This window comes from Neofelis nebulosa, chromosome 8 (assembly GCF_028018385.1).
Source record: "Neofelis nebulosa isolate mNeoNeb1 chromosome 8, mNeoNeb1.pri, whole genome shotgun sequence".
In the NCBI taxonomy this organism is placed as follows: domain Eukaryota; kingdom Metazoa; phylum Chordata; class Mammalia; order Carnivora; family Felidae; genus Neofelis; species Neofelis nebulosa.
Genome location: NC_080789.1, coordinates 107,654,835 through 107,678,146, shown reverse-complemented (window position 1 = coordinate 107,678,146; position 23,312 = coordinate 107,654,835). Strand labels below are relative to the sequence as shown.

At 41.7% G+C, this 23,312-nt stretch overlaps 1 protein-coding gene across 50 annotated transcripts in view; it reads right to left on the bottom strand.

The window, feature by feature from the left end:
- Positions 1–23,312, bottom strand: part of CACNA1C (calcium voltage-gated channel subunit alpha1 C) — a 752,159-nt gene that overhangs the window by 185,901 nt on the left and 542,946 nt on the right. For 26 of the 50 annotated variants that reach the window (XM_058744174.1, XM_058744178.1, XM_058744176.1 and 23 more), the window contains exons 6-8: positions 22,402–22,560; positions 15,515–15,711; positions 4,641–4,744 (exon numbers count right to left, since the gene is read on the bottom strand). In XM_058744174.1, coding sequence (XP_058600157.1) covers positions 4,641–4,744; positions 15,515–15,711; positions 22,402–22,560 — 460 coding nt within the window. Of the gene's footprint in view, positions 1–4,233; positions 4,338–4,640; positions 4,745–15,514; positions 15,712–22,401; positions 22,561–23,312 lie in introns of all 50 variants that reach the window. The other 24 variants (XM_058744175.1, XM_058744192.1, XM_058744181.1 and 21 more) reach the window with 1 other exon arrangement.

The window sequence follows — 23,312 nt, the reverse complement described above, 5'->3', positions numbered from 1 at the left end:
GTGATGTGCTTTACAGAAAAAGTACATGTGTTAGATAAGCTCCATTAAGGCATCAGTGATAGTGCCATGAGCACAATGTTAATGAATCAACAATATATATTAAATAAGATGCCTTTAAACAGAAACACACATAAAATAAGGTTATGTATTGGTTATTTGACAAAAATCTTGTGACTATAGACTCACAGGATCCTAGCCCTGTATTTCTCCTAAGAGTAATGGTTTAGTATTCATTAACTCAATGTTCATGGTGACCTCATAAAACATAACTATACAGAAAATGAAAATGACTATAGATGTTGCTATCTCTTCTGCTTTCACCCACAAAGAATGCATGTCCTGGCATTTCTCTTGCTTCTTTCTGGGCCTAGACATTGTGTCTTAACTATGTGCCATGGGCCAGGCATGCTATCAGGTTGCAAAATGCCTCTCCACCAAGACCCCTGCTGTTTTGGGGAGACACACCCATTTCCCAGTGGGAAAGGGGACAGGATGGCTCTCCATCTAAGAGATCCTGAGTTCTTTGTCTCCTGAAAGCACATGTCTAAAGTTCTCTGTTTGCAATCACTTAAAAACAAAGAGTGACCAGATTCCAGAGCCCAGGAACTTCTACCTGACCACAATTTAAGTACAATGTTGGGAATCTCACTGTCACTGCTTTAATTTTAGTAGGCTGGAGACAGAGATTTCTGGAGAGAAAAGCAAATATAATCCAATTCTTGTTGGTGGTAATACCAGTCCTGTAAGCTTGTGAGGATCAATAGATAATGAACACTAAACCATTTTGAAAAAAAAAAATCCATGAGATGTATATTCTTTACGCTGACTCCATCTGGCTTCATGGGGAAGAAGATGCTCTAGATATGTGAAGGTTCTAGGTAAAGGATGCCTAACTCTCTGGTGACCAAAATCTCGAAATTTCTATTTTTTACTTTATAGAGTGTCATCTTTCCTTCCTGCTTTAACAGAATAGTCCAAGCACAATTTAACTTTTTTTGGTGACTGAAGGACATAATTTATGAGGATGAGCTACTGTGTTGGACTGTAAATAATATAATCACTAACTGATGGGTGTAGGGGTTCTTCTTGTTGGGGCTCTTTCTGTTCCCAGTGGCTGTTTCCAGCAGCCAGCCTATGGGTTGGTTCTGCTTCCTCTCTGCTCCTCTCATCCCTCCTCACTACACTTACTGCTATTCACCTCTCTGCTTCTTGACTATGATTTAGGAATGTAGGATTAACTGGTTAACTGGTTTTGGGGACAGTACAACATGAAGGATAGGGGTAGAGGCTGTGGATTCCCATTGGCTGGGTTTAACCCTGGATCCTCCATTTTCATCTGTAAGAATTGTAGTGAAATTTCCTCATCTGAGCCTCAATTTTATTCTCTATAAAATGGAGCTATAAATAGCACCTAACTCATAGGGTTTTTGTGAACACTGAATGAGCTATATACCTGCAGCTCCATGCATAGAGCCTGCCATGGAGAATGATGGTTACTGTTCATGTTATCATTGGGACAGTGAATTTTGTGGAGCTCTGAGAGTTTTTTGGATACTTTTGGAAGGTTGGCTTAATCAGAAATCTGACTGATGAATAAGTGGGATTTTGGTTGTATTATTGTGGTGACTTTTATATTACTGTCCTGCTTGATCAAGATGGTGACTCAAAACTGAAACCACTGCCACCATGTGGTCAGCCAGTAAGAGCCTGATTCCAGGTTTTGTCATTGAGTGGACTCAGGGCCACCCATTCAGAGTGGCCAGCCCTTTTGACTGATTAGGAGGCCTCCTTAAACCAAGAAGGGGAGATGCCTTTCCACAGACACTTCTTTGACTAGGCAGAGGATGTGCCCAGTGGCCCAGGAAGACTTGGGAGATTCTCCCTCAGCAGTTTTGGAGCTGTGAGGAGCAGACTCCCACTCTGGGTCAGGGGATGCTGGGGAAGGTATTCCACAGAGACCAATTTACACAAGAGCCGATTCTGAAGTCTGAAAGCCTTAGTGTTCCTATTCAGAATCAACTCATATTTGAAGTATTACTATGTGCCAGGGTTTGGTCTAGGTGTTTGTACACACACTATCTCAATGGGAATGAGTTGGGCCAAGACATGGTCTTCAAAACAACTTTTCTCTCACATCAGCAACTGTTGCCATTTGATTTCTCTGCTTTGATATCACCAAGAAGACAGCTTTCCTGGGGGAGCCAAGAATGACTGTGAGTGGATACCTTGCTTGATGAGGGGCCTTCATGGGCTAGTGCTGATTCTCTACTTTGGATTCCTGGGGAGAATTTCACTTGCTTAGAATCGATCCTAATCTTTGGGGGAAGAAAGTAGAATCATTTTTTTTTAAAAGGTTCAGAGCTCTGGCTTGTGTTACAGCTTAAGTTCATTCAGTGTATATCCCACAGACACCGATGAGAAGATGGGGTCCAGGCTGTGCCTGAGTGCTGGTCCTCGTTCTGATACTTACAAGCATAATGATGTCACACAAGTCACTTACATCTGGGCGCACTTTCCTCATCTTTAAAAGGAAAAGGTTGATGATTCTATTCAATAATTCCAGTTATGATAGGCACCAAGTAAACAATAATCATTGTCATGACAGCACCATTATTGAGCACTTACTATATGCTAAGTATTTTACACAAATGATCTCACTCTATTATCACACCAACCTATGAGTTGGTATTATTATCTTCATTTTTCAGATGGTTTAAAAGGGTGAAGTCACCAAACATTATGCATCTAACAAGTGCAGAGCTGGGGCGTTCAAATTTGTCTTGGGTGAGAGTGATGAAGTTGGATTTTTTAATGCTTTCCTTGGGGATTTACATATAAACACAGTGGCATTTTCTTGTGTTGGAACACAGAAATCAAAACCTTTCCACCTTCCAGGCAGCTAATCAGCAGCTTATGCTGTCCTGTTCATCATTTTTTCCCCTGATGGAAGACACTAGTTTCCTGTGTGGCCTTACCTTGGCAAAAGGCATGGTGTCATCAAAGTCTCTAACAGGCCACCCACCATGGCAAGAAGTGAGGGTGGAAGCAGATTCTTTCCTTCACCAAATCCCAAAGACTAAACCTGATGCTCCTGCAATGCATTAGGCAATGGCAGGAGACAGAAGTAGCTGTTCCCAGTTTATGTACTTAGTAAAAATGAAATGCAATTGTTCCCATCAGGCCTGACTTTGTCCCAGCATTAATGTCCCTGGAGACATAGGAAAGGCTACTTGAAGCAGCTGACCTGTCTTGAGCAGGGCAGAAATAGATTGTCTCCCACCCCCATGTAGCGAAGGCAGCAGAGTGGGTCACCCACGAGCAGGTCACCAGGAGCATTTTGGTGTTAGGCCTTGGCATGGCTGGCATGGACTTGTGAAGAAGAAGGTACATTGAAGAAATGCCCAGTGAGTCTCTGTGGTATCAAGGGGACCATCCCCAAGGTGGCTTGATGCCTCAACCATAGGCTATTTCTACCACTTTTTAACTTTATCAGAGGAAAGCCTAAATTAGGCAAACTTTATACTTGTAGCCAAGTAGATAAACTTAAAGGAAACTATATTCCATCTCCTCTATTCTCAAATAACCTATGGCTTTGAACAGCTAACTGCCTTTTCCACCCAGAAAGGGACATACAAGACATGGACCACTGAGTCTATGAATTAGAATCAAAGGGAATTTTATTTTTATTTTGTATTTGTTTATTTATATTCTATTTAAAATTGTTTGTTTATTTATTTTTCAATTCTTATTACTCCAGTCCATTTAGTACTGAATAAGAGCTATCTGAAACTTTTACTGTTAGCCTGTCTCAAACTGTAATTAGGCAAATACCTATTTGCAAGGCTGTTGCATGTGTTAGCAGCACAGTCTGTGAATCTTCCCTGCAATCCCTGCTTCCAAACCCTTTCGACTCAAGGGTGTCACCATGCAACTCCTCAGGTAGAAGGAGATGCATCCTGCCTACCTGAACAGCCACTTGAGGGTAGGAGGGGGTTGCATGAGCTGGCAGGAGACAGATGAGTCTAGGTATCTCCTCATGAAGCCCAAACCAACAGATTAATCCTTGTACATTTGATCCTCTGTCCAGCCAGACCAAGGACATTCACTTCAAGGCTCCTGAGGTGGCCTCTTATCCCAGGTTCATCAGAGCCAGAAAAAAGAATAAAGCCAGGAATAGCATAAAGAGTAAATAAAATAAATAAAATCAAGACCTTTTTCCTTGGTCCTGCTTACCCGCTAAGAACACCGAGAACCAAGTTAAGTACAAAAAATGACCCTATGATGATAAGTGTAACAAAATAGATCCAGGGCCAGTCCCTTCCTACGGCATCATTGACCTGGAAGAATGGAATGATAGTTAGTGAGGCACACTCAGCAGCCGAGCACGGCCAAGTGCCCATCACCAGCTCCTGGACACTGACCCAAGCAGTGCCGGGACCTGGGGATCCTCTAGGTCCAAATTGGAGGCCAAATAGCCTGCCCAGCCAATGGGTCAGAATCTGTGGTTGAGCAGGGACTTTTTTTTCTGGTTTTCCTGGCCTGTTAGGATCCCATCCCCGAGGACCCTGGTGATGTATATAGTGGGACCTGGGACCTTGCTCGGCTGCATTGTAAAGAGTACATAGAAACGGTAAGCTTACCCGCTCAACACACCGAGAACCAGATTTAGAACGAAAAAGGATCCAAAGATGACCAGACTGACAAAATACACCCAGGGTAACTCATAGCCCATAGCGTCCTGCATCTGGAAAGATGAAGAGCAGAATGAGAGCAGGAAAAGAGCAGGAAAGAGAGAGCAGAATGAGTTAAAGTGAGGAGGCAGGCATGAAGGGTGTGAACAGAACTGGAGACTTGTGAGGCTGAACCAGGGTCCATGGTTACCACTGTCACCCTCGATGTTCAAAATACTTCCTCATGACCCTGACCTGACCTGCAAAGGCCCTTTGCAGGCTTTGCCTCAAGAGGAGGCTTTTCTGGCTCTCTCTGTTGTTTTATTTTCTGGAACACAAAGCTTCCTTCAATGTTTTCACTTGTCTAAGAAGGTGGGCCACCTGAAAAAACGATTTGTTCAGTGTAGGATGGTTTTAGCTCAGTTGGGTTTACATGGCATTAAATCCTTCACTGCACTCTGGGGGTACCCTAACCTTGGTGTCAGGAGTGCCTCAGCTCTTACTGATGGAGCCAGAGATCCAGAATCTTCAAGGATGTGAGGAAGGAGAGAACTTCCTTAAGGGGCTTTCCTGATCTGGGCCCAGGATTTAGAGGCAAAAGTCCAGGGCTTCACGAGCACTATGGGCCACGGCCCAGGAAAGATGGTCGTTTTAGTATGTATTCAGAGAACAGTTCCAGTCCTGCAACCATATTTCCTAGATGGAAAGAGCCTGTAGCCTGGAGACTGACCACACCTAACAAGGGTCATGGAAACAGTCTGAAAGGCTGCAAACCCCTGGAGTAGCTGGAGGCAGTGGTGTGCTGGAACTTGTTCCCCTAGGCTTTGGAAAGCCACTGTGTCTCTTCCCAGTTCCATGTTCAGTGATGTCACTATGGTAGCCTGAAGCTGACCATGGTGGGCAGAAATGCACAAATGACACCGATCAGACCCCTTCTCCCCTTTGCTCCTAAGAATTGGTGGTTAACATTTACCAGCACATCACTGGCTGGAGGGTACATGTGAACATGATGCAAGGTCATAGAGCAGCATTTTTGTCAAACAGGAAATTTATTCTGATTTAGTTTCTCAAATTTACTTCTTTTGATGCTTTCTGGCTAGACCAATCAGGATTTAGTCTTATCTTCCTAAAATGAACCACAACTTTGCCCTTGTGAAATTCCCTTACAGGAATCCAAATTCCTAATACAAAAGCTTCCTGAATGAATTAGTGGATCTCAGAGTGTGGCCCTCACCTGCTTAGAAATGCACATACCTGGGCCCCCTCCTGAAACTCTGCAGGTGGACCCAAAAAGCCATGTTTCAACAAGCCCTGCAGTGAGTCTGACGTATACTAAAGTTTGAGAACCACTGGTTTACACCATTCTCCATAACTCCCAACTTCAAAAACAGGGACGCGACACGACAAATAGTGATTCACTATTTGTCTCTGCTTTGTTGCATGGCAATGTTCTTGAACGTGTGGTCTGAAGACCACCAGCATCAGAATCACCTGGAAGAATTGTTACCATTGTAGATACCTGGGCCATTCCCCCCAAATCGGTACACCTCATAACTCTGAATGTTAGTCACCCAGGTGATTCGAAAGACAGGTGCCTCAGATGAGTCACATATATGCTGGGATAGTACTGCCCTCAGCCCTCAGGGCTTCTCAGGCTCCAAGAAACCTTATCCATGTGCCTAATCACGCTGGACAAATACTGTGTTCTCTGTGTGCTGTGAGTGGAAAAGAATGAGAAATTCTGGGAGACCTACCTAGTTGGATTGGTTTGAAGTGTTGTATTCCTATATGTTCTTTTCAAATCTAATACTACGTATCTGGGGTTACTATATTTTTGTTAGAAGAATCTACCAATGTAGCCATAGTGCAGAGTACAAAAATTGTGTTAAGGGCTTGGGGATCACTGGTTTGAACTGAGTCACTCACTCAGCAAAAGAAGAGTTCCTAACATTTGTCCATTCAACCATTGCATAATTGGGTTTAACATGAATTTTTTGAGCATTCCCATTTCCAAATACTCTGCTGTTTTTCACATAGTACTTATCACTTTCTAACTGTATAACTTATACATTTATATACACATATTTATTATGTGTGTGTCTTCCATGCGGAATGTAAGCTCCATGAGGACAGGCAGTTCTGATTTGGTTTGTTCACTGGTGCTGAAAACAGTGCCTTACACATGGCAGGTACTCAGTAAATGTTGAGTGAATCAATGAACTTGATATGTGCCAGGTACTGTGCTATAAATAGGTACTTGCTAGCATGGGGGACAGATAAATAAAAGGGAACTACAACTGGAGGTGGTAAATGCAGTTGTAGGAATAAACAGGCAGGGTTATAGAAGTTCAAAGGGAAGAGTGGCTGTATGAGGCTCAGAGAAGCTAGCAAGGGCCTAACCAGGCATGAGTGGGTAAACCTTGCACTATGGGGTCACTGAAGGCAGAAGGAGAGCTGGAGCAGGAATGAAGCCCAGAGGCCATGTGATCCTATGACAGAATGGTGGATTTCCTAGGAACTTGGCAATTATCAAAAATAGAACCCCCAGCTGAAAAGCCTGGGATGGAGGCTCTGGGATGGAGGCTTTTTCCAGTGGCTGAATACTAAAATATCTAGCAAAACAGCAATTGTTATAAGAGACAGGTTAGTAAAGTCTGTGTGTGTCAGACTGTGCCCCTTTCACAAGGAGCCTGGGAGCCTCCTTTAACCAGAAAGTAACCAGCAGAGGAAAGACCTATAACCACCTTCACTCCCAGGAGGAGAAAAAGAATATGGCAGTCATACAGGAAGGGGCAGGACTGGTGACATAAAGTTAGGGAGGAGAAAGGCACAGGCACCACAGTGAGCTAGGCAACCACAGGCCACATAATGATTGTAAGGATGGCCATGTGATCCCAGGGTCTGTATGTCACATTTTATTATGGGGGACCGTGAAATAAGCCATTCCCTAGTCTTAGCAGTGGTCTCATTAGAGTTCACGTTGGTTCAACAGTATTTCATGAGTGCCTACTATGTGTAAGACACCATGTTCTGTGCCAGTGAAAGCGACGGGGTTGAAAACAGCCCTGAGATAGGAGAAGGCATCTGCCAGGAGGTGTTTATAGAAAGTGGATTCAAGGCCATGAACCCTTCAGGTGTCCTAGCTTTTCCTTTCTCAGATTAAGTCCTGCCAATGAAAGTCAGAGCCCCTTCCTCTTCCCTAAGTTAGCAAGGGTGGGCAGGTCAGGAAGCTGATGGAAGCTGTGGACCCACCTGAGAAAATCACCCATGGTGCTTTGCATACAACCCCATGGATGCATGTTTCTGACCAACCAATTGCTCTGTGCTAATCCTAGAAGAGTTTTCCCCAAGGGGGCCTGTTCTGAGTGAGTTCTCCTGCTTCACCCAGGATCTCAGACCTCCTCACCTTCCTCAGGACAGAGGGGAACAAGTAGTTCCAGAAGGCAATGGCATGTTTGCTGGAGTTCACACTCTCAGAGCTGCCTCTGGAGCCCAGGCATATGGTGAGTGGGAGTGAGGGCTGATTGGCACTGAACCAACCTCCTTGGAATTAAATCTCTCCTGACTGGTTTCTCATACCCCTAAATTTGTGCACACTTAACCTCACAGAAAACACAGTTCCCCAGGCCACATATCTCTCACAAATCAACAAACTCATGAACTCTGGAAATTTCCTTGGGCCCTTATTCAGATAGGGTGTCCTTTCCTTTGTGTCACAAGGGGAGTGACTTCCAGCATCATTAAGGACTTCAGATAGATGGAGCTATAGACCATGTTGCCCACAGATAGCTCATAGAGAGCCTCATAACATTATGATCTGTAGATAACATCATGACCCATAGATATCTCATTGATATCCTCATGACCCATAGATTTCTCACTGATATCCTATAACCTCAAGAGTCATAGATACCTCATTGATATAATAACCTCATGACCCATAGATATCCCATTGATATCCCTATGGTAACCTCATGACTCATAGATATTTCATGACCTATAGATATCCCATAGAGAACCAGGGCTATATTCAGGAGACTCAGGATCCCTACCTCTCTTTTGTCCTATGCTTTTGGTTTGGTCTCTCTCTCTTTCAAAGGTTTAAGATGCAGAATAGCAGGTGAAGAGCAGGAGGTAGGAGGACAGGGAGATTAACAAGTTCCTAAGACCCCATCACTTCCTCAGGCAGCAATGCTCAGCAGCCACCAGTGGGTGATTCTCTGGTCTGTGTGGCTCAGGCCTGAGAGGAAAGCACCCCTTTTGTCTTCTCTTTTGCTTTCTCTTCTTTATTCTAGGCCACCTACTTTTGGGGGCAGACTGAGCAGAGAGCATACAATGCTGGGTGTCTCTGAAGTAGGGCAATGCCTGGAGTGATGAGATTGATGTCTTAAATCATCTGGAATGGAGCTATTAAGAAGAGAGAGAATAAATAAAGACATATTTTTTTAAAAATGACCCAGATTGCTGACACCCTTATTTAGAGGTGAAAAAGGATGGGTTTTCTCAAACCATTAAAGCTATATGTTTCTTAGGCCTATAACAAAGGAAGCTTTGTGACTTTTGTAAGGAAGGCATGCATTTAGACATCTTGATGTCCACCATAAGCAGCCATTGCAGCCTTCAGGCCCAAGGACTAACAGGATGACACCAGGCTTTGCTGAAACACACACCTTATTAAAATAATTCCAAGAATCCATAGACACACCAAAGGTGATACTGAATGAAAAATACAGAAGAACCTTTTGAAAAGAACATTTAATTCCTTGAAGGCAACTTCAACCTTAGACCTTCAAATCCAACATTTATTTTTTTTCCCAGAAAGAAAAAAATAGGAGGAACAAAACCCCTGGACCCTAGTCTGTCAAGGTTACTCTCAAGCCTAGCTGATTTCCATGAGTTTTCAAGTTGTGGTATTTTCTCCTATCAGGTTCGTAGCATAGGCACTGGGGATCTAAAAAGACTAAGTAGTTTCAGCAAATGCCAAGAGGTCTGTCACTTGTCATCAAAGGCAGGAGGTGTAAACCCATAAAAGTCACAGTGCTTTCCACAGAGTATCATTAGAGGATGATATGGCTGCTAGAATCATTAGAGGACATGGGGTTCCCATCCACAGGTCAATGAGTAGCAAGTCAGACAACAGGTACTACCTGACTCCTTTCCACCCCCTGCACCTATTTATCATTGTACATGGAAAACCCGTGAATGCCTCAGGGCACAAGTAAAAGCCTGGATTATGTGGGGAAAGACACCAACAGCCTCCTGACATAAAGGCAAGCCAACAAAATTAAATCCTTGATCTATTAAAATCCCTGAACTCAGTTGGAATCATGCATTGACATCCTGGGGAAGTTTAGGGGGCATAAGGAGTAGACTGGTGGCCTCAGGTATGAACACCTGTGTAGGAGAAGGCTGGCTCACAGCCAAAGGAAGAAATGTTTGTTTGTCCTGGGCAGCCACCAGGTGTGGGGTTGAGTTTGATGCCTGTGACTGCACCTCTAGGTAGGTGGCTTTTCAGACACATTGGGGCAGCTGAGCTGAGCTGTTGAGAGGACCTAAAACACAGTTCTCTCCAATCTCCCAAAATGTTATAAAGCTTGCTTTTCCCAGGAGGAAGAGCCTCAAGGCCAGTGAAATTCCACTTTCTTCCTGAAGTGCTCTGTGCCAGTGTGGAACTCTCTCTGCTCTCCCTGAGTATACTGTCCTGTGCTGCTAAGTTATGTTTCTTTGTGTGTCCCTTAGCTCTTCAATCAGATCCTAAATTCCTTGAGGGCAGAACATCTCCCCATCTCTCTACCCGAGTCCCTACTCAGTCCTGGGAACACAGTACCTGCTCAATAAATGTTTGTTAAATGGAATTAATGAATAATAAGGACTCCTCTAATGCCAGTGAAATGAATAAAATAAAACCAAATAATTAAATAAATAGTATCTTTGAGAGATGCTAATTTTCTTTTTGATATGCTTATAAACCACCAGTTTACTAAATGACATTCTTTATTTAAAGCAGCATGTGCACTAAGTGGGGAGCACTTTCACTGAAGCAGATTAAAAGTTAAGAACTGTAGGGTCTTAAGTAGGACCTACCACTTTCTCTACTCTGATACCTGTTAAAGAGCCCAGGATACTGTTTCTAGGTTACTTGAGGATTTTTTCTCAGCTCTTCATTTAGAATGACTATTAGGTCATCAATAGAGCTCAGCTTCATTTCTGCTTTCTTGATGCCTTCAGAGACTCATTTTCTATATTCTGCAGTGAAAAAAGGTGGCTTTTTGAAGAAAAGATTGAGTGGGGAAAAATAGGGTAAAGCCTGAATCAACCTGCCTGAATGTGTGTGTGTGTGTGTGTGTGTGTGTGTGTGTGTGTGTATGAGAGTTTAGTAGGAATTATCTTGCCAGCATGTCCAGACATGTAAGTGGGACGACAAGACAAAGTGTGGAGCTGACAACTGACTTATGAAAGGTTAAAACATTATAATTTTGTTCCCAAGTTCTCCTGCTGAGTGCAAACTAACCCAGATATTACAGAAGACACTATTTGTGATTCTAAAAAATCTTTTCTTTATATGATTTCTCACTAAGTATTCTTTTTAATCCTATTTTAAGTCCAATTTCTATTTTTTAAGAATCAATGAAACACCTGATCCTGGAGAAACCAATTGTGGGGGGTCAATGGGTGGTGTCAGAAAGAAGCGATCCCAGTATGTTGGTGGTAGGGTGGGCTGGGGTGTGAGTCCAGGAAAACCTAGACCAGAGTGCTTTTATTGTGCTCCACAGTATGTAATATTCTTGGGGACCTTGGATCAGGAGGGCACTGAGTGAGCAGAGATCAACAGAATCCTCTTGATGAAGGATTATTCAGTTATCTAGATTATGAAAGAGCTAGAAATGTATATTCTTGGGTGATGCCTACTCTAACTCCTGCTTCCTTTTCCCATGAGTCTTACATGTGATCCTCTCCAGATGTTCTAAACCCTGGTAAGTGGCCATGTTATTCTGTTTCACAAGAGCATGCGGCTATCTCAAGCACAAAGTCAGCACTGAACAGACACTTGGTTGATGTTTATGCTACTTAATTGCGATTTGGCCACAACATGGAAGGGATAATATTCAGGATTTCAAACTGACCCTAGTTCTTGATCATGTCTAAGAATTCTGCAGATCATCTTGATTCAACAGTCTCTTCTATCTTCAGGAAGGCACATACTCAAACCATATAAGACAAGTTGTTTTGAATTATATGCAGAAGGCGAGGGGTATTTTGTTAGAAAAAAAAGCAAACAAAATCTGAACATAGAAATGGAAACCAATGGTAAATGCCATACAATATTGGATTCTTCCCTCGGTTTTGGTGCTTCAGTGCTTCTAAAGAAGGCTGATACTTTTTATTTGATCACCTTTCCCCACCATTTTTAAAGAGGGTGGATGTCCTGAAAGTAAATGAAGAGGCTTTGGCTTAAGAAGCCATTGCCCAAAGAAACCACACCTCAGACTGAGTTTCGGCTTAGTTTTCAAATCCCCAGTGTTTCCTACCTCTTACCCTGTCATCTGCAGACTTGGTAAAATAAATGTTTCAACAAATCATTCACCTAGTTGGGGCCTTGGCCCAATGTATGGCTAATAGCTTTAACAGCTGAGGAACTGTTCAAGTATTACAGTTTGATCTTATATTTTTAGTCGACTAACTCTTCAAAATCATAACAATGGGATGAAATAACGGATGTCACAGAAAAAGAGAAATAAACTTGATATTATCCATGGTAGGAAGCAGGTGTCTGCCATTTGCTACTGGTGACCTTCCTGGTGCCATCCATCCCAAGCTTTATCCAGTGATTGAATCAATTGCTTCTTTAGTGCTTTAATGGCCAATTCTCTCCCTAGGTATATCTAACTAGGTGTTTGATAGTTCAAAATGAACCCAGCTCTGGGGTTTCCATTCGTTGCTGTACTTGAAAATCTTGGTTGCTCCTTCCAACATCCTCTAGACTTGCCCCTTGCCTTTGAAGGGAAATGCATTTTTTCTGAGTGGAAGACCCTACTCCCCCAATTTCCATGGAAACCATAGCTCCTTAGACTGGTTCAAATCCAGTGGCATCAAAGCAGCACCATGCAGACTGAATAGGTTAGATTTATAGGGGTTTTCAGACTTCAGCTTGGGAATCAGAATTCCCTGGAAAGCCTTTCCAAAGTGCAGATACTGTGTCCTAACTTTGGAACTTCTCATTCAGTGGCTTGGAGGGAATTAGAAAGCTCCATGTTTTATACTAAGATACATCAAGACTTAGGAGTCTGTGGGTTTAGAGATACAGGCCAGAGACAAGGAGAAGAAAGGCTGAAGGGGAAGAAGTTAAGAGGGAGAGAGAGGAAGAAGGAAGAAAGGAAGAAATGGCCATGGAAAGGTCAAAGCAATTAGAGAAATTATCTGAAAGCAGGAGCATTGGGCTGGGAAGTGCTTCCATCACGAATACCCAAGTATGAAGTTGTATCAGCTTAAGGAGCATACGTGCATGTGCATGTGTGTATGTGTGCAGACACATACACACATGCACATGCACACACACACAACATGGCCATTTTTGGGAAGGTGCTGGGAAAATCAGAGAGGCATGTCCCATGAGCCTGGGATTGTTCCTTCACCTCTGACACTTTCTCTGTTCCCAGCTTGAGCTCTATCACATACACCCCAGGGGAGAGAGCACAACACAGCTGCTGAAAATTGGTAGTTGCAGTTGTGTGCTTCTTCTCATTCCCCACTCTGGCTGTCATTATGACAGTATTTCTTTGGGTCACATCTGGCTGGTGGGGTATCAATGACTTATGGTGGGGGAGAGGGAGGGAGTGATGAAGGAAGATCACAAAAATATATCAGGGCCATCAGCAAAGTAAATTATACCTATTACCCCAGCCCCACACCCACCCACCCACTGCCACTCTGCCCTCAATTTGCTGCCACAGAAGTCATTCCTATAGCAACTTAAGGCGTAGGGTTGAAGCTCAAGTGATGAGGCTCCAAAGCACAGTTCCATATGATCATATGTTCTATGCCCATAGCAGAAACCTCAATGTGCAGAAGAATGTTTCTGTCCTTGGCTAGACAGAGGGATCTACCCAAGGTAGAAGAGCCACTTGGGAAATTTGATCAGCTTTACTAAACAAAATATATTTGCCTAAGCATATTTAGGCAAATTAGTTCAATTTAGTTCAAATTAGTTCAATTCCTTCTTTTCCTCTTAGAAATTGTTCAAACCAGTTTTGTATTGAGCATAGGCTGGAAAAATGTTTTCCAGTGTTTCATTTTAATTTGAGGGTGAGATGATTTGGCCTTTGTCTTTTTTTCAAAGTATCACAACATAGCAACAATACCATTGGAGCACAGGCTCCAGTTGTACAACCATTATTTAGTTTAATTTACTATTTCTCTAGACTGAACTTTTCAGTCTTAACTGGATGTTATTTATGTCTGAATTCTATACCTAGAAGCATCCCTGGCATGCAAGGAATGCTCAATAAATGTTTGCTGGGTACAAGGCTCTTGGGCAAGTTTCTAGTAGTCATTTGCAGAAGTACGCATTTCATAGCAACACAAGGTTTCAGCATGTTGACTAGAACATAGAAACTGGGAAGAAGAGTTTTGAATCGAGAGGACATGGTGCTTATGAAAAAATTAGAAGATACAATACCCTGTACCACATCTCTGTGTTGTTACAAAACTCTTATGATTTTAGGAAGAAGTCAACACCTCTCTTGGCATCAGTTCCTTTCTATCTGGCAGCTCTGTTCAACGGGAAGGCATTCACTTTCCTCTCCCTCTTCCCTGCTTTAGTGTGTAGACACTATTCCCTAAGCAGGATCTTAGGCTGTTTTCAGCATGGCCAAATAAATTTGACTATTTGCAAAACTCTGTGTGAGATGGTATTTTCAAGACTGGCAACAAGCATTTTTCACCCAAATGCTGGAGAACAACACTGGATTCTGGCAAGTCATTCCTCATGCTCAAGTAGGAGATACTATAAAGAATTATATTTTCTGGAGCTTTTACAAATAATGGACTTGACTTTGCCAGAATGGAGACAGCTCAAATATGGTGTGTATATTTGCCTGTCCCATAGGCAAAAATCTGGCACTTTAACAGCTTTAATGTTGGCAAAGTAGTGTTGGCTGCTGGATAATAAAAAGGGCATCTTGAAAGTAGAAGAAGATTTACTGTCAACTGGTTGACACTTAGGAAGTGGTATTTATAAATATGCATCACATAACCAGCAGAGTATTTTGTTAGCAGTGAAAATAATGGCAATGTATTTGTCTGATGGACGATTCTAATATGATAAGGTATGATTAACATGAGAAATAGAAATATAATAGCATGCCATAATGCTATACAATTCAATAAAAATTGTTTCTTGTTAGAAGACCAAGTATGACTTTTCTTTTTAGCCCTAAAAATTAATAATTGTGCTCTTTAGCTCTCTTTTGGGGACAGATGCAAGACAAGGATAAGAACAGAAGGAACTCCACAATGAGAAGGGGACTTGAATAGAATCCTCATGTTAGGTTTGGCCACCTCATTCACAGAGCATCAGATGCACACCAGTGTTTCTCACTACAGTAGGACAAACTGAGAGATGACATTTCTCTTAGGCTGGTGGGCAAACAGAGAGACTCATTAGGGTGCAAATTTCATGCTTTGTTTCTCAGGAAAGATCTGGAAGAAATCAAAGACATTCATCAACTATTCCACCAAGGTGTGTACATGACCACAAAGTCATGGGGGGAATGGAAAAAGGAGATGTCAAAGAAAGGCTTGCAGCCTTCTGGACTCCTTGCCTCCACCCATCTCAAGCTACGTACCCAGTATAGCACATCTGTCCAGCCCTCCATGGTGATGCACTGGAACACTGTCAACATGGCGAAGGCAAAATTGTCAAAGTTGGTGATGCCGTGCTTGGGCCCGTCCCAGCCAGGCTTGCACACAGTGCCATTCTGGCACTGCCGCCCATGGCCAGTCTCCAGAGCACAAGGGGAAGGATCATCTTCTGCTGGAACATCTTGAATGACCAGGGGAAAAGAGAAGGAAGCAGAAGGGATGGAGAGAGATGGGCAGAGAAAGAAGGAGAGAGAAGTCAGAGAGAAAAGTGATAGGATAAGGTTGATGGGATAGGCAAAACAACCACAACAATAATGCAGAACAAGTTTTCGTTAGTTCCCCCATAGACAAATTAAACAACATATAGAACTAGGTATTCATTTAGGGTGTCATTGATTTAGCAGGTCAGTACTTTCAACTAATTGTTAGACTGAATTTTAACTTCAATAATTGATTTCAAAGACAGTAAGGCTATTATCACACTTTCTGTTGAAACATGTTGACATCATAGTCAAATGGCCAATTAAAAAATAATGATGATGCAATTACTCCAGATGGAAAATATCCTGGAAAATGATCTTTTTCTTTTTCTTTTTCTTTTTCTTTTTCTTTCTCTTTCTTTTTTTTCTTTCTTTTCTTTTCTCTTCTTTTCTTTCCTTTTTTTTTTTTTTTTCGGTGATAAAGTCTCTATGGACACTTCCATTAGAATATCAGAGTTTAGGGTGAGGGCTATATTGACTGGAAGACTCACATAATTAGCCAACAAATCCCATTCAGTAACATTTTCTCCACTACATGTTACATGATGCATTACCAGGCATGCAAATCATTTTACAGTGGAAGGCTTTATAAAGGATAAAAAATAAATTCTGACCATAGGGGGAAAGTATCAACCATAGCAATCTTTACTATAACCCTTGATTCCAAATACTACTGACTTTTACAGACTTGCAGCACTGCTCTTTTGTCTCCAGAATTTATACATTTCAGAAGAGATGAATCATTTTCTGACCTCTAATCAGGACAAAGTGGCAGTGGGTAATAGGGAGAATACTCAGTATGGACAGAGTTTTTTCAGAAAACCATATAACATATCTACTGTGGCTATAGACAGGGTTTGGACCAATTCCACATGCCAGGGAGAGCTACTAGGAAATTAATAGTTAAGATGTGTCTTACATTTTTGGTGTGGAGATCATTGGTGAATTGAAATAAGACTTGACTGATCTAAGAATTCCCATTATGGCAAAGTACTGAGAGTTGGCCCCAGCTGTGGAAGGTAATAGTTTGGAATTCACAGAAGTTTGTAAAATTAAAGACATTGTCTCATGCTTATAGAAGATAACAATAATAAACGGAATAGACTCCAGTCCTAACAAACAAATGATTGCCGTTAATGACAGTGAATAAATATATGCCCCGGGATAGTGAATTTACTTATAGTTCTTCATTTAGAGATAACAGGTCACCCTGGGTCTTATCTTGTTTCATATGCATCAAAACAATTACAAGTCTAGTACCTCTGTATTGAAGAATATTGGTTGGTCTTTCTCAATTTGTAGCTTCAAATTTGAAACTGTTCACCCTCAAGAGGAGGACAGGAAGAGGAATATTAATCCTAACTGAGACAGTTCTTATGAAAATGAGTTGAGCAGTATGGTTGAAAATATATGCCGGAGTGTGTCTTGGCTTTTTTTCTTTTTTCTCCCTTAACAGCTTTATTGAAATATAATTTACATGTCTTACAATTCATCAATGTAAATGTACAGCTCAATTATTTTTAGTAAATTTATATAGTTATACAGCCATCACCACAATCCATTTTAAAACATGTCCATCAAACTCCCAAATTCCTGTGTGCCTGTTTGCAGTCAATCCCTGCTCCTATCCTCAGCCCCTAGCAAACTGATCTACTTTCTGTCTCTATAGCTTTGCCTCCCTAGAAATTTCATATAAACAGAATCATATAATATGTGGCTTTTTGTGTCTATCTTCTTTCTTAGCATGTTTTTGTGTTCTGTGTTGTTGCATATATCAGTGTAGTATATTCTTTTTTATTGCCAAGGAGTGCATTTCATTATACGCCTATCCATTCACCAGCTGATGGACATTTGGATTGTTTCCAGGTGTGGGCTATTGTGAATAGTGCTGCTTCCTGGCTTATTCTTGGCCTGGTGCTTCAGGTTGCATGTGATTCTTTCTGTGATGACCAAGTTGTAAAGGTCTTCATCACTGGTCACTGAACTGTTTGAGGGAATGACGGTGTCTACACCATTTTCTGACTCTAGGGCCTGGCTCCCAGGAGGGCTCCATTTATGTAACTGAACTCTAGTCACAGAACTCTTCTGTGACTTTTGAATTTTTGAAGTCTTTGGAGATTTGGATGTGAGTTTAAATAATGAGAGGCTATAAAAAGAGGGACACTAAAAAGTGAATCCCAAACCTAAAGAATACATGAAAAAGTGGGCAAGAAACACCTAAAAAATTGAGAGCCTGGAAAACCAAGAAAAAAACAGATCATACGTGTTGTTGGGCTCTCACCCATTCTGGTGATGGCTTTCTACCGTGATGTGTTCAGTCACTATGATAAGCGTTGGAATGATATAGAAGATGGGAGGAAAAGAGAAGGCGGAAGAACAGAGGGATAACTTGCATTTCTTCTTCTCTTGTTTTATTTTCTAGTGAATAAAGATGCCATTAATCTTTGTATTATGACTGCTCATCTTACAGCCTTCCCTGTGTTCTCTCTTCCTGAAACAGACAAAAATAAGGAAAAAGTGAAGGTTGCCAAAGTGAGTTCTGAGTGCCCTCAAGGAAGAAAAACATATTTTGGGGTATTAAAAAATATATATGTTGAAAGGAAAATGGCATCAGGAGAAGTGATCTCATTAATAAAAAAGAAAGGGTTGAGATTCAGAGAGATTATTTAAGGCTCAAGCGCCATTCTGCTATTTTAAATCTATCTTGAACAACAATAAAAAAGATTTGAGAACAATTAAGAAGCAATGATGATCTGGTAAAAATAGGTTTCTATAAAAAGCACTAAAGGGAACACTTGAAAAATGTGAACACACACAAATCAGCAGGTCCTTGCGACATGCACTTGAGGGTGGGGGAAAAAATGGCTTGAATGTGAAAATGTGTTGGTGTTCTTCTGCAGAGTCATGAAGTCCCAGGGAAGAAAGGAGGAACGTGATGTAGGAAACAGAAACAAAGATGTGGGCCCTATGTTTTAAAACAGAAGTGAAGAGAAGTAGAGTCATTCTGGAAAGTCCAAATTAAGTTTGTGGTAAAAGAATGGAGGCAAAGATTAGGAGCGATTTTAGAAATGCAGTTAATACCAACAAGAATATGAAATCCTGGGAGAGTGCCAGTAAGGGGTTCCAAGGAGAAATCACCAAAGACAAAATCAATTACTTTTTTAGGACCAACTTTAAGAAGTGAATACAATGGAAGTGATTTCATTTCTAGGTTTGAGCCAACCAATTCTCTGCCAGTCTCAGGGGTAATTAGTGTGCTTGGGAGAGCTATTCAGAGTAGCCTGGCTCAGAGTACCATCAAACAGATGGGACAACCAGAAACAAAAGGTGCCGGCATATGGTGATGTATCTGTTGAGGAACTAGGAAGGCTCCTTGCAGATGCCTCCGGGATTGGAGAAAAATTGCCTCTTCAGAGACCACCTCTACAGGGAACTAGAAGGGCAGCCTAGAGGCTGAATAATGGCTCACCTGGCCAGCTCAAGACCTTTCTTCATAGAAAACATGGCTTAAAATCCAATGTGTCCTAAAATCTACAAGCACATAAAATTCGTAATCTGAGAATAATCTTAGAGTGCAAAAAAGAATTTGATTTAAATTCCATTAAAAATTATGACAAGGGCTCACAAGCACTTTTGAATAATCTAAATTTGCAGAATAATATGGTAATTCAATCTAAAGTCTGAAATTAAAAAAAAAAATCACCCATTCTAAAGGTGGTACAAAACTCTCCAAAACACATGAAGACTGGCTTCAAAGACTACAAATTTTTGATATTCTCTTTGGCTGCATGAAATATGTCCAGATTCCATACACTTTTTCCTTCTTATTTGTTTTAGTCACTATGTGGGTGGAAGAGGCCCTGATGACTGTGGCATTGTGTTCTTTTGGGAGCAATGGAGTGGGTCCCTAGATTGTCATCAGATGGCAGATTTAGGAAGGAGGAGCTACATGAGCTCTGGATTGCAGTGTGTTGATTAAAAAGTCTTCTGCAGCCACGTGTCCTCAGCCCCTCTTCCCAGCAGGGAGCCTGGCTCTACACAGAGTGAGGTCACCTTCCTGATGGAGCTGGCATGGCTCCTCTCTTTGGGACACTTCTCTTAGTATCTGTCCTCTGACATCCTGGCTCTCCAGGCTGATGTTCATTTTCACTGATGGGAGCTAACTTCCCTTCTGACTTGTGGAGTAAAGGGAAAACCCACCACTAAATGATCTGATGCATCTTCTGATAGGAAGCAGGTGAGCAGGTGACATCTCAAGTATTTTTCCTGGTCTTTTTTTTTTTTTTTTTTTTTTTTGTAAATCAAGGATAGACAACAGTATGGTTCTAAATTGGCCACCCCAATTGGTGAGGCCAATTCTAGTCTTTATCCTAAAAGTGGGAAGGCCACTATAAGTTTTAGCAGGCCAGTGGTGGCTATTTCACCAGACTGTGCAGCTGTGGCACAGAGGAGAGCATCCCACCCTGTATCTCTTTTGTTTATCATGCCTGTTGAGGCCAATGAACGTCTGACAGTGATGCCCAGTGATTTCCAATGTTCCAGGTTGCTTATTAGCATAGGCCTTTAGAGGATCTTGCCACCAGTGAAAAACATAGTTTTGCTGTTTTCCCAGAAGAATGAGAGAAACCATGGGCAGTTCTGGGAGCAATGTTCCTTAGGTAAGTTGTATATAGACCTTTGGTTGCAGGGTAGGATTGCTATCTTTAGCTCTGTGGCAGAGTTTCATCATTTCACTGTCCTCCACTTGGTATGCTGTTGGTGAGAGCTACACCATAACATATAACCCACTCTTGGGGTCTTTGACACTCAATATCCCTGTGACTGCCTGAGGACTTTGGGTCTAAAGAGTCATCAATCATTTCAATACAATTGCATAAACTTTAGACATAATGCAGTAGCTCTTAAGCAGGACTTAGAATGAGATCTAATAAAGCTACACAATTAACATAAATGTATTGGCTCAGGGCTGGCTACAGACTGAAGTGAACAAAAAGAAGGATTTGAATTCAAGGGGAAAATACTAGTCATTGCATTATTTGGTATTCCTTTAAGCAAAGATGAGTTTTAGCTAAAGACAAGATCTGTTCTAATATTAAAGAGCTTCTGTTTTTTTAATATGATAGCTTATTTTATACAATTATGACCCAAATAATTAGGAAGTTCTCTCTAGAGTAAAAAAAAAAATGGTCTCTTAAACAGACTCTTCATCAAAACAGTAAAAACCATTGTGTAAGCCTGTGATTATAGATTTATAGTTTTCTTGTTTGTTTGTTTTAGGACTATGGTTATGCAGCAATGACCTAAAAACAACAAATACCCAGTCAATCCACCCAGTCAAACGAGATCATCCAGATCTGGTACTCTATTTTGGTTTCTGAATATGAATAACCATTTCATTCTTTGTCATACAGATCTGTCTCTCTTCACCATACCAAGGCAAGAGGGGTCACATTTAATTTAATGCCTGGGCTGAATAGAAATGAGAAGCAGTACTGATGGAAAGAAATGAGGTATCTTTTAAAGCTTCAGACAGATGTTCCCCTTTCTCCATCAAGATGCCAAAAACTAGAATGAAAGATCTTGTTATTGGAATAAAAAATCACATAAATTTAACACTGCTAACCCCTTTGGGGGAAAGTACTTTTTCAAAAAGTTTTTATGTTAAACTGCTTTATATGTCTGTTTATTTTGTCAATCTCTGTTTAAATGTTTTTTTTAAAGGTGCAGCTGAGATTTTAGTAACCTAAGACAGCAGTTTGTAGCATATCCCACAAACCAAAACTAGTTGTATTCAGAGAAGTGCTAAATGGGCCAGCATTTCTTGTTAACTATATTGTTTTATGGAAGGAACATAGGGAAGTCTTAAAAAGGTGGGAGGTTCTGCCTATGAATGTAGAAGCACAAAACACTGACACAGAGGAGGCAAGATGAGCCCTAGATAGTGGAAAGAACCCAGGGTTGTGATGGAGGCATCTACTGGCTGCAGGCAAAGCTGCCAGGGCTTTGAATGACAAGTGACACTGAAGGACCAATGGAATAGAAATACACACCATCACTAGGTCAGTTCTGATTCTTTTTTTTAAAGTTTATTTATTTTTGAGACAGAGAGAGAGACAGAGTGCAAGCGGGGAAGGGGCAGAGAGAAAGGGAGACACAGAATCTGAAGTAGGCTCCAGGCTCTGAGCTGTCAGCACAGAGCCCGACACAGGGCTCAAATCCATGAACCGTGAGATCACGGCCTGAGCCCAAGTCGGATGCTCAACTGACTGAGCCGCCCAGGTGCCCTGGGTCAGTTCTGATTCTTAAATTAAAATACTCAAGGTTGGCTTGGTTATGTTTTTTGAATCACACAGCTCATTTAAACTGTTTAGCAGTGCTGGATGGGAGCTGTCTTAACAGAGATCTATTTTAGTAAAAAGAAAAATTACCAAGAGAAAAACAATACCAATCTCTGCCTCTCACTTAACCATGGAATGAAAAGATGAGTCCTTGAATGGAGGAGGCCTTGCCTAGCACCACTGGTTATATGGTGGCAGTTCACCCAACTACAAGGAAAGTAGCAATGACACAGTGAAGCCTCTTGAGAGCTGGCCTCTCAGCATCTTCCTTACCTGCTATGCCCTCCTGGTTGTAGCAGGTCTTATGCATCTTTCCCATGAAGAGCTCCAGGCCAATGATAGCATAGATGATGATGACAAATAGCACTAACAGGGCAATATGCAGCAGGGGGACCATGGCCTTGATAATGGAATTCAGAACGACTTGGAGACCTACAATGACAAAATTAGATAGTAACAGTGAGAACATCAGCTTCCACTTACTAAACCAAGTGCTATCTCAGATGCCATACTGACATAATCTCATGTAATCTTTTTAGCAATTCTACTAGTGAGGTATCACAAGTCTGATTTTTTAGATGAGGAAACTGAGGTGTAAGGTCACACAGTGAGTGACAGAACAGGGATTGATATCTAGGTTGGCCTGACTCCAAATCTTTCTTGGAGGCACATTCAAATGAAAGGACTGGCAGATGTTGTACTTCTAAGGGGAAGAACATGTTGTTTTATCCAGAACTACCCAATTTTCTAATATCCTGTCTTAGAGATAACCTAGCATCTTTTTGTCCTAGACCACCATCTCACTACAGTGAGAATTAACTTTGACTAGACACAGCTCTGCAAGGACTTGCTTATCCCTCAAGGTGGGATTACTAGATCCTGTGGCTGACCCATCTGCCAGAAAACGCACATCAGCCTGGTTGTCAGGCATCTGGGAGGGGAGACTTTGTTGAAACTGATTCATACCCCCAGGTTACACATAGGTGGTGATACCTAAGACCTTATCTGGATTATGTGAGTGAACCTCTCTTCCTACAGATTTCTGGCCAGGCCACTTTCCCTCAGGGCCCATATCTGGAGAACACTAGAGCCCTCCATTGAAAAGCCCCAATAAAGGGAGTTCAAGTTAAATATGTAATTTCCATTTGGGAAGATAAGAATGTTCTAGAGATGGATGGTGGTGG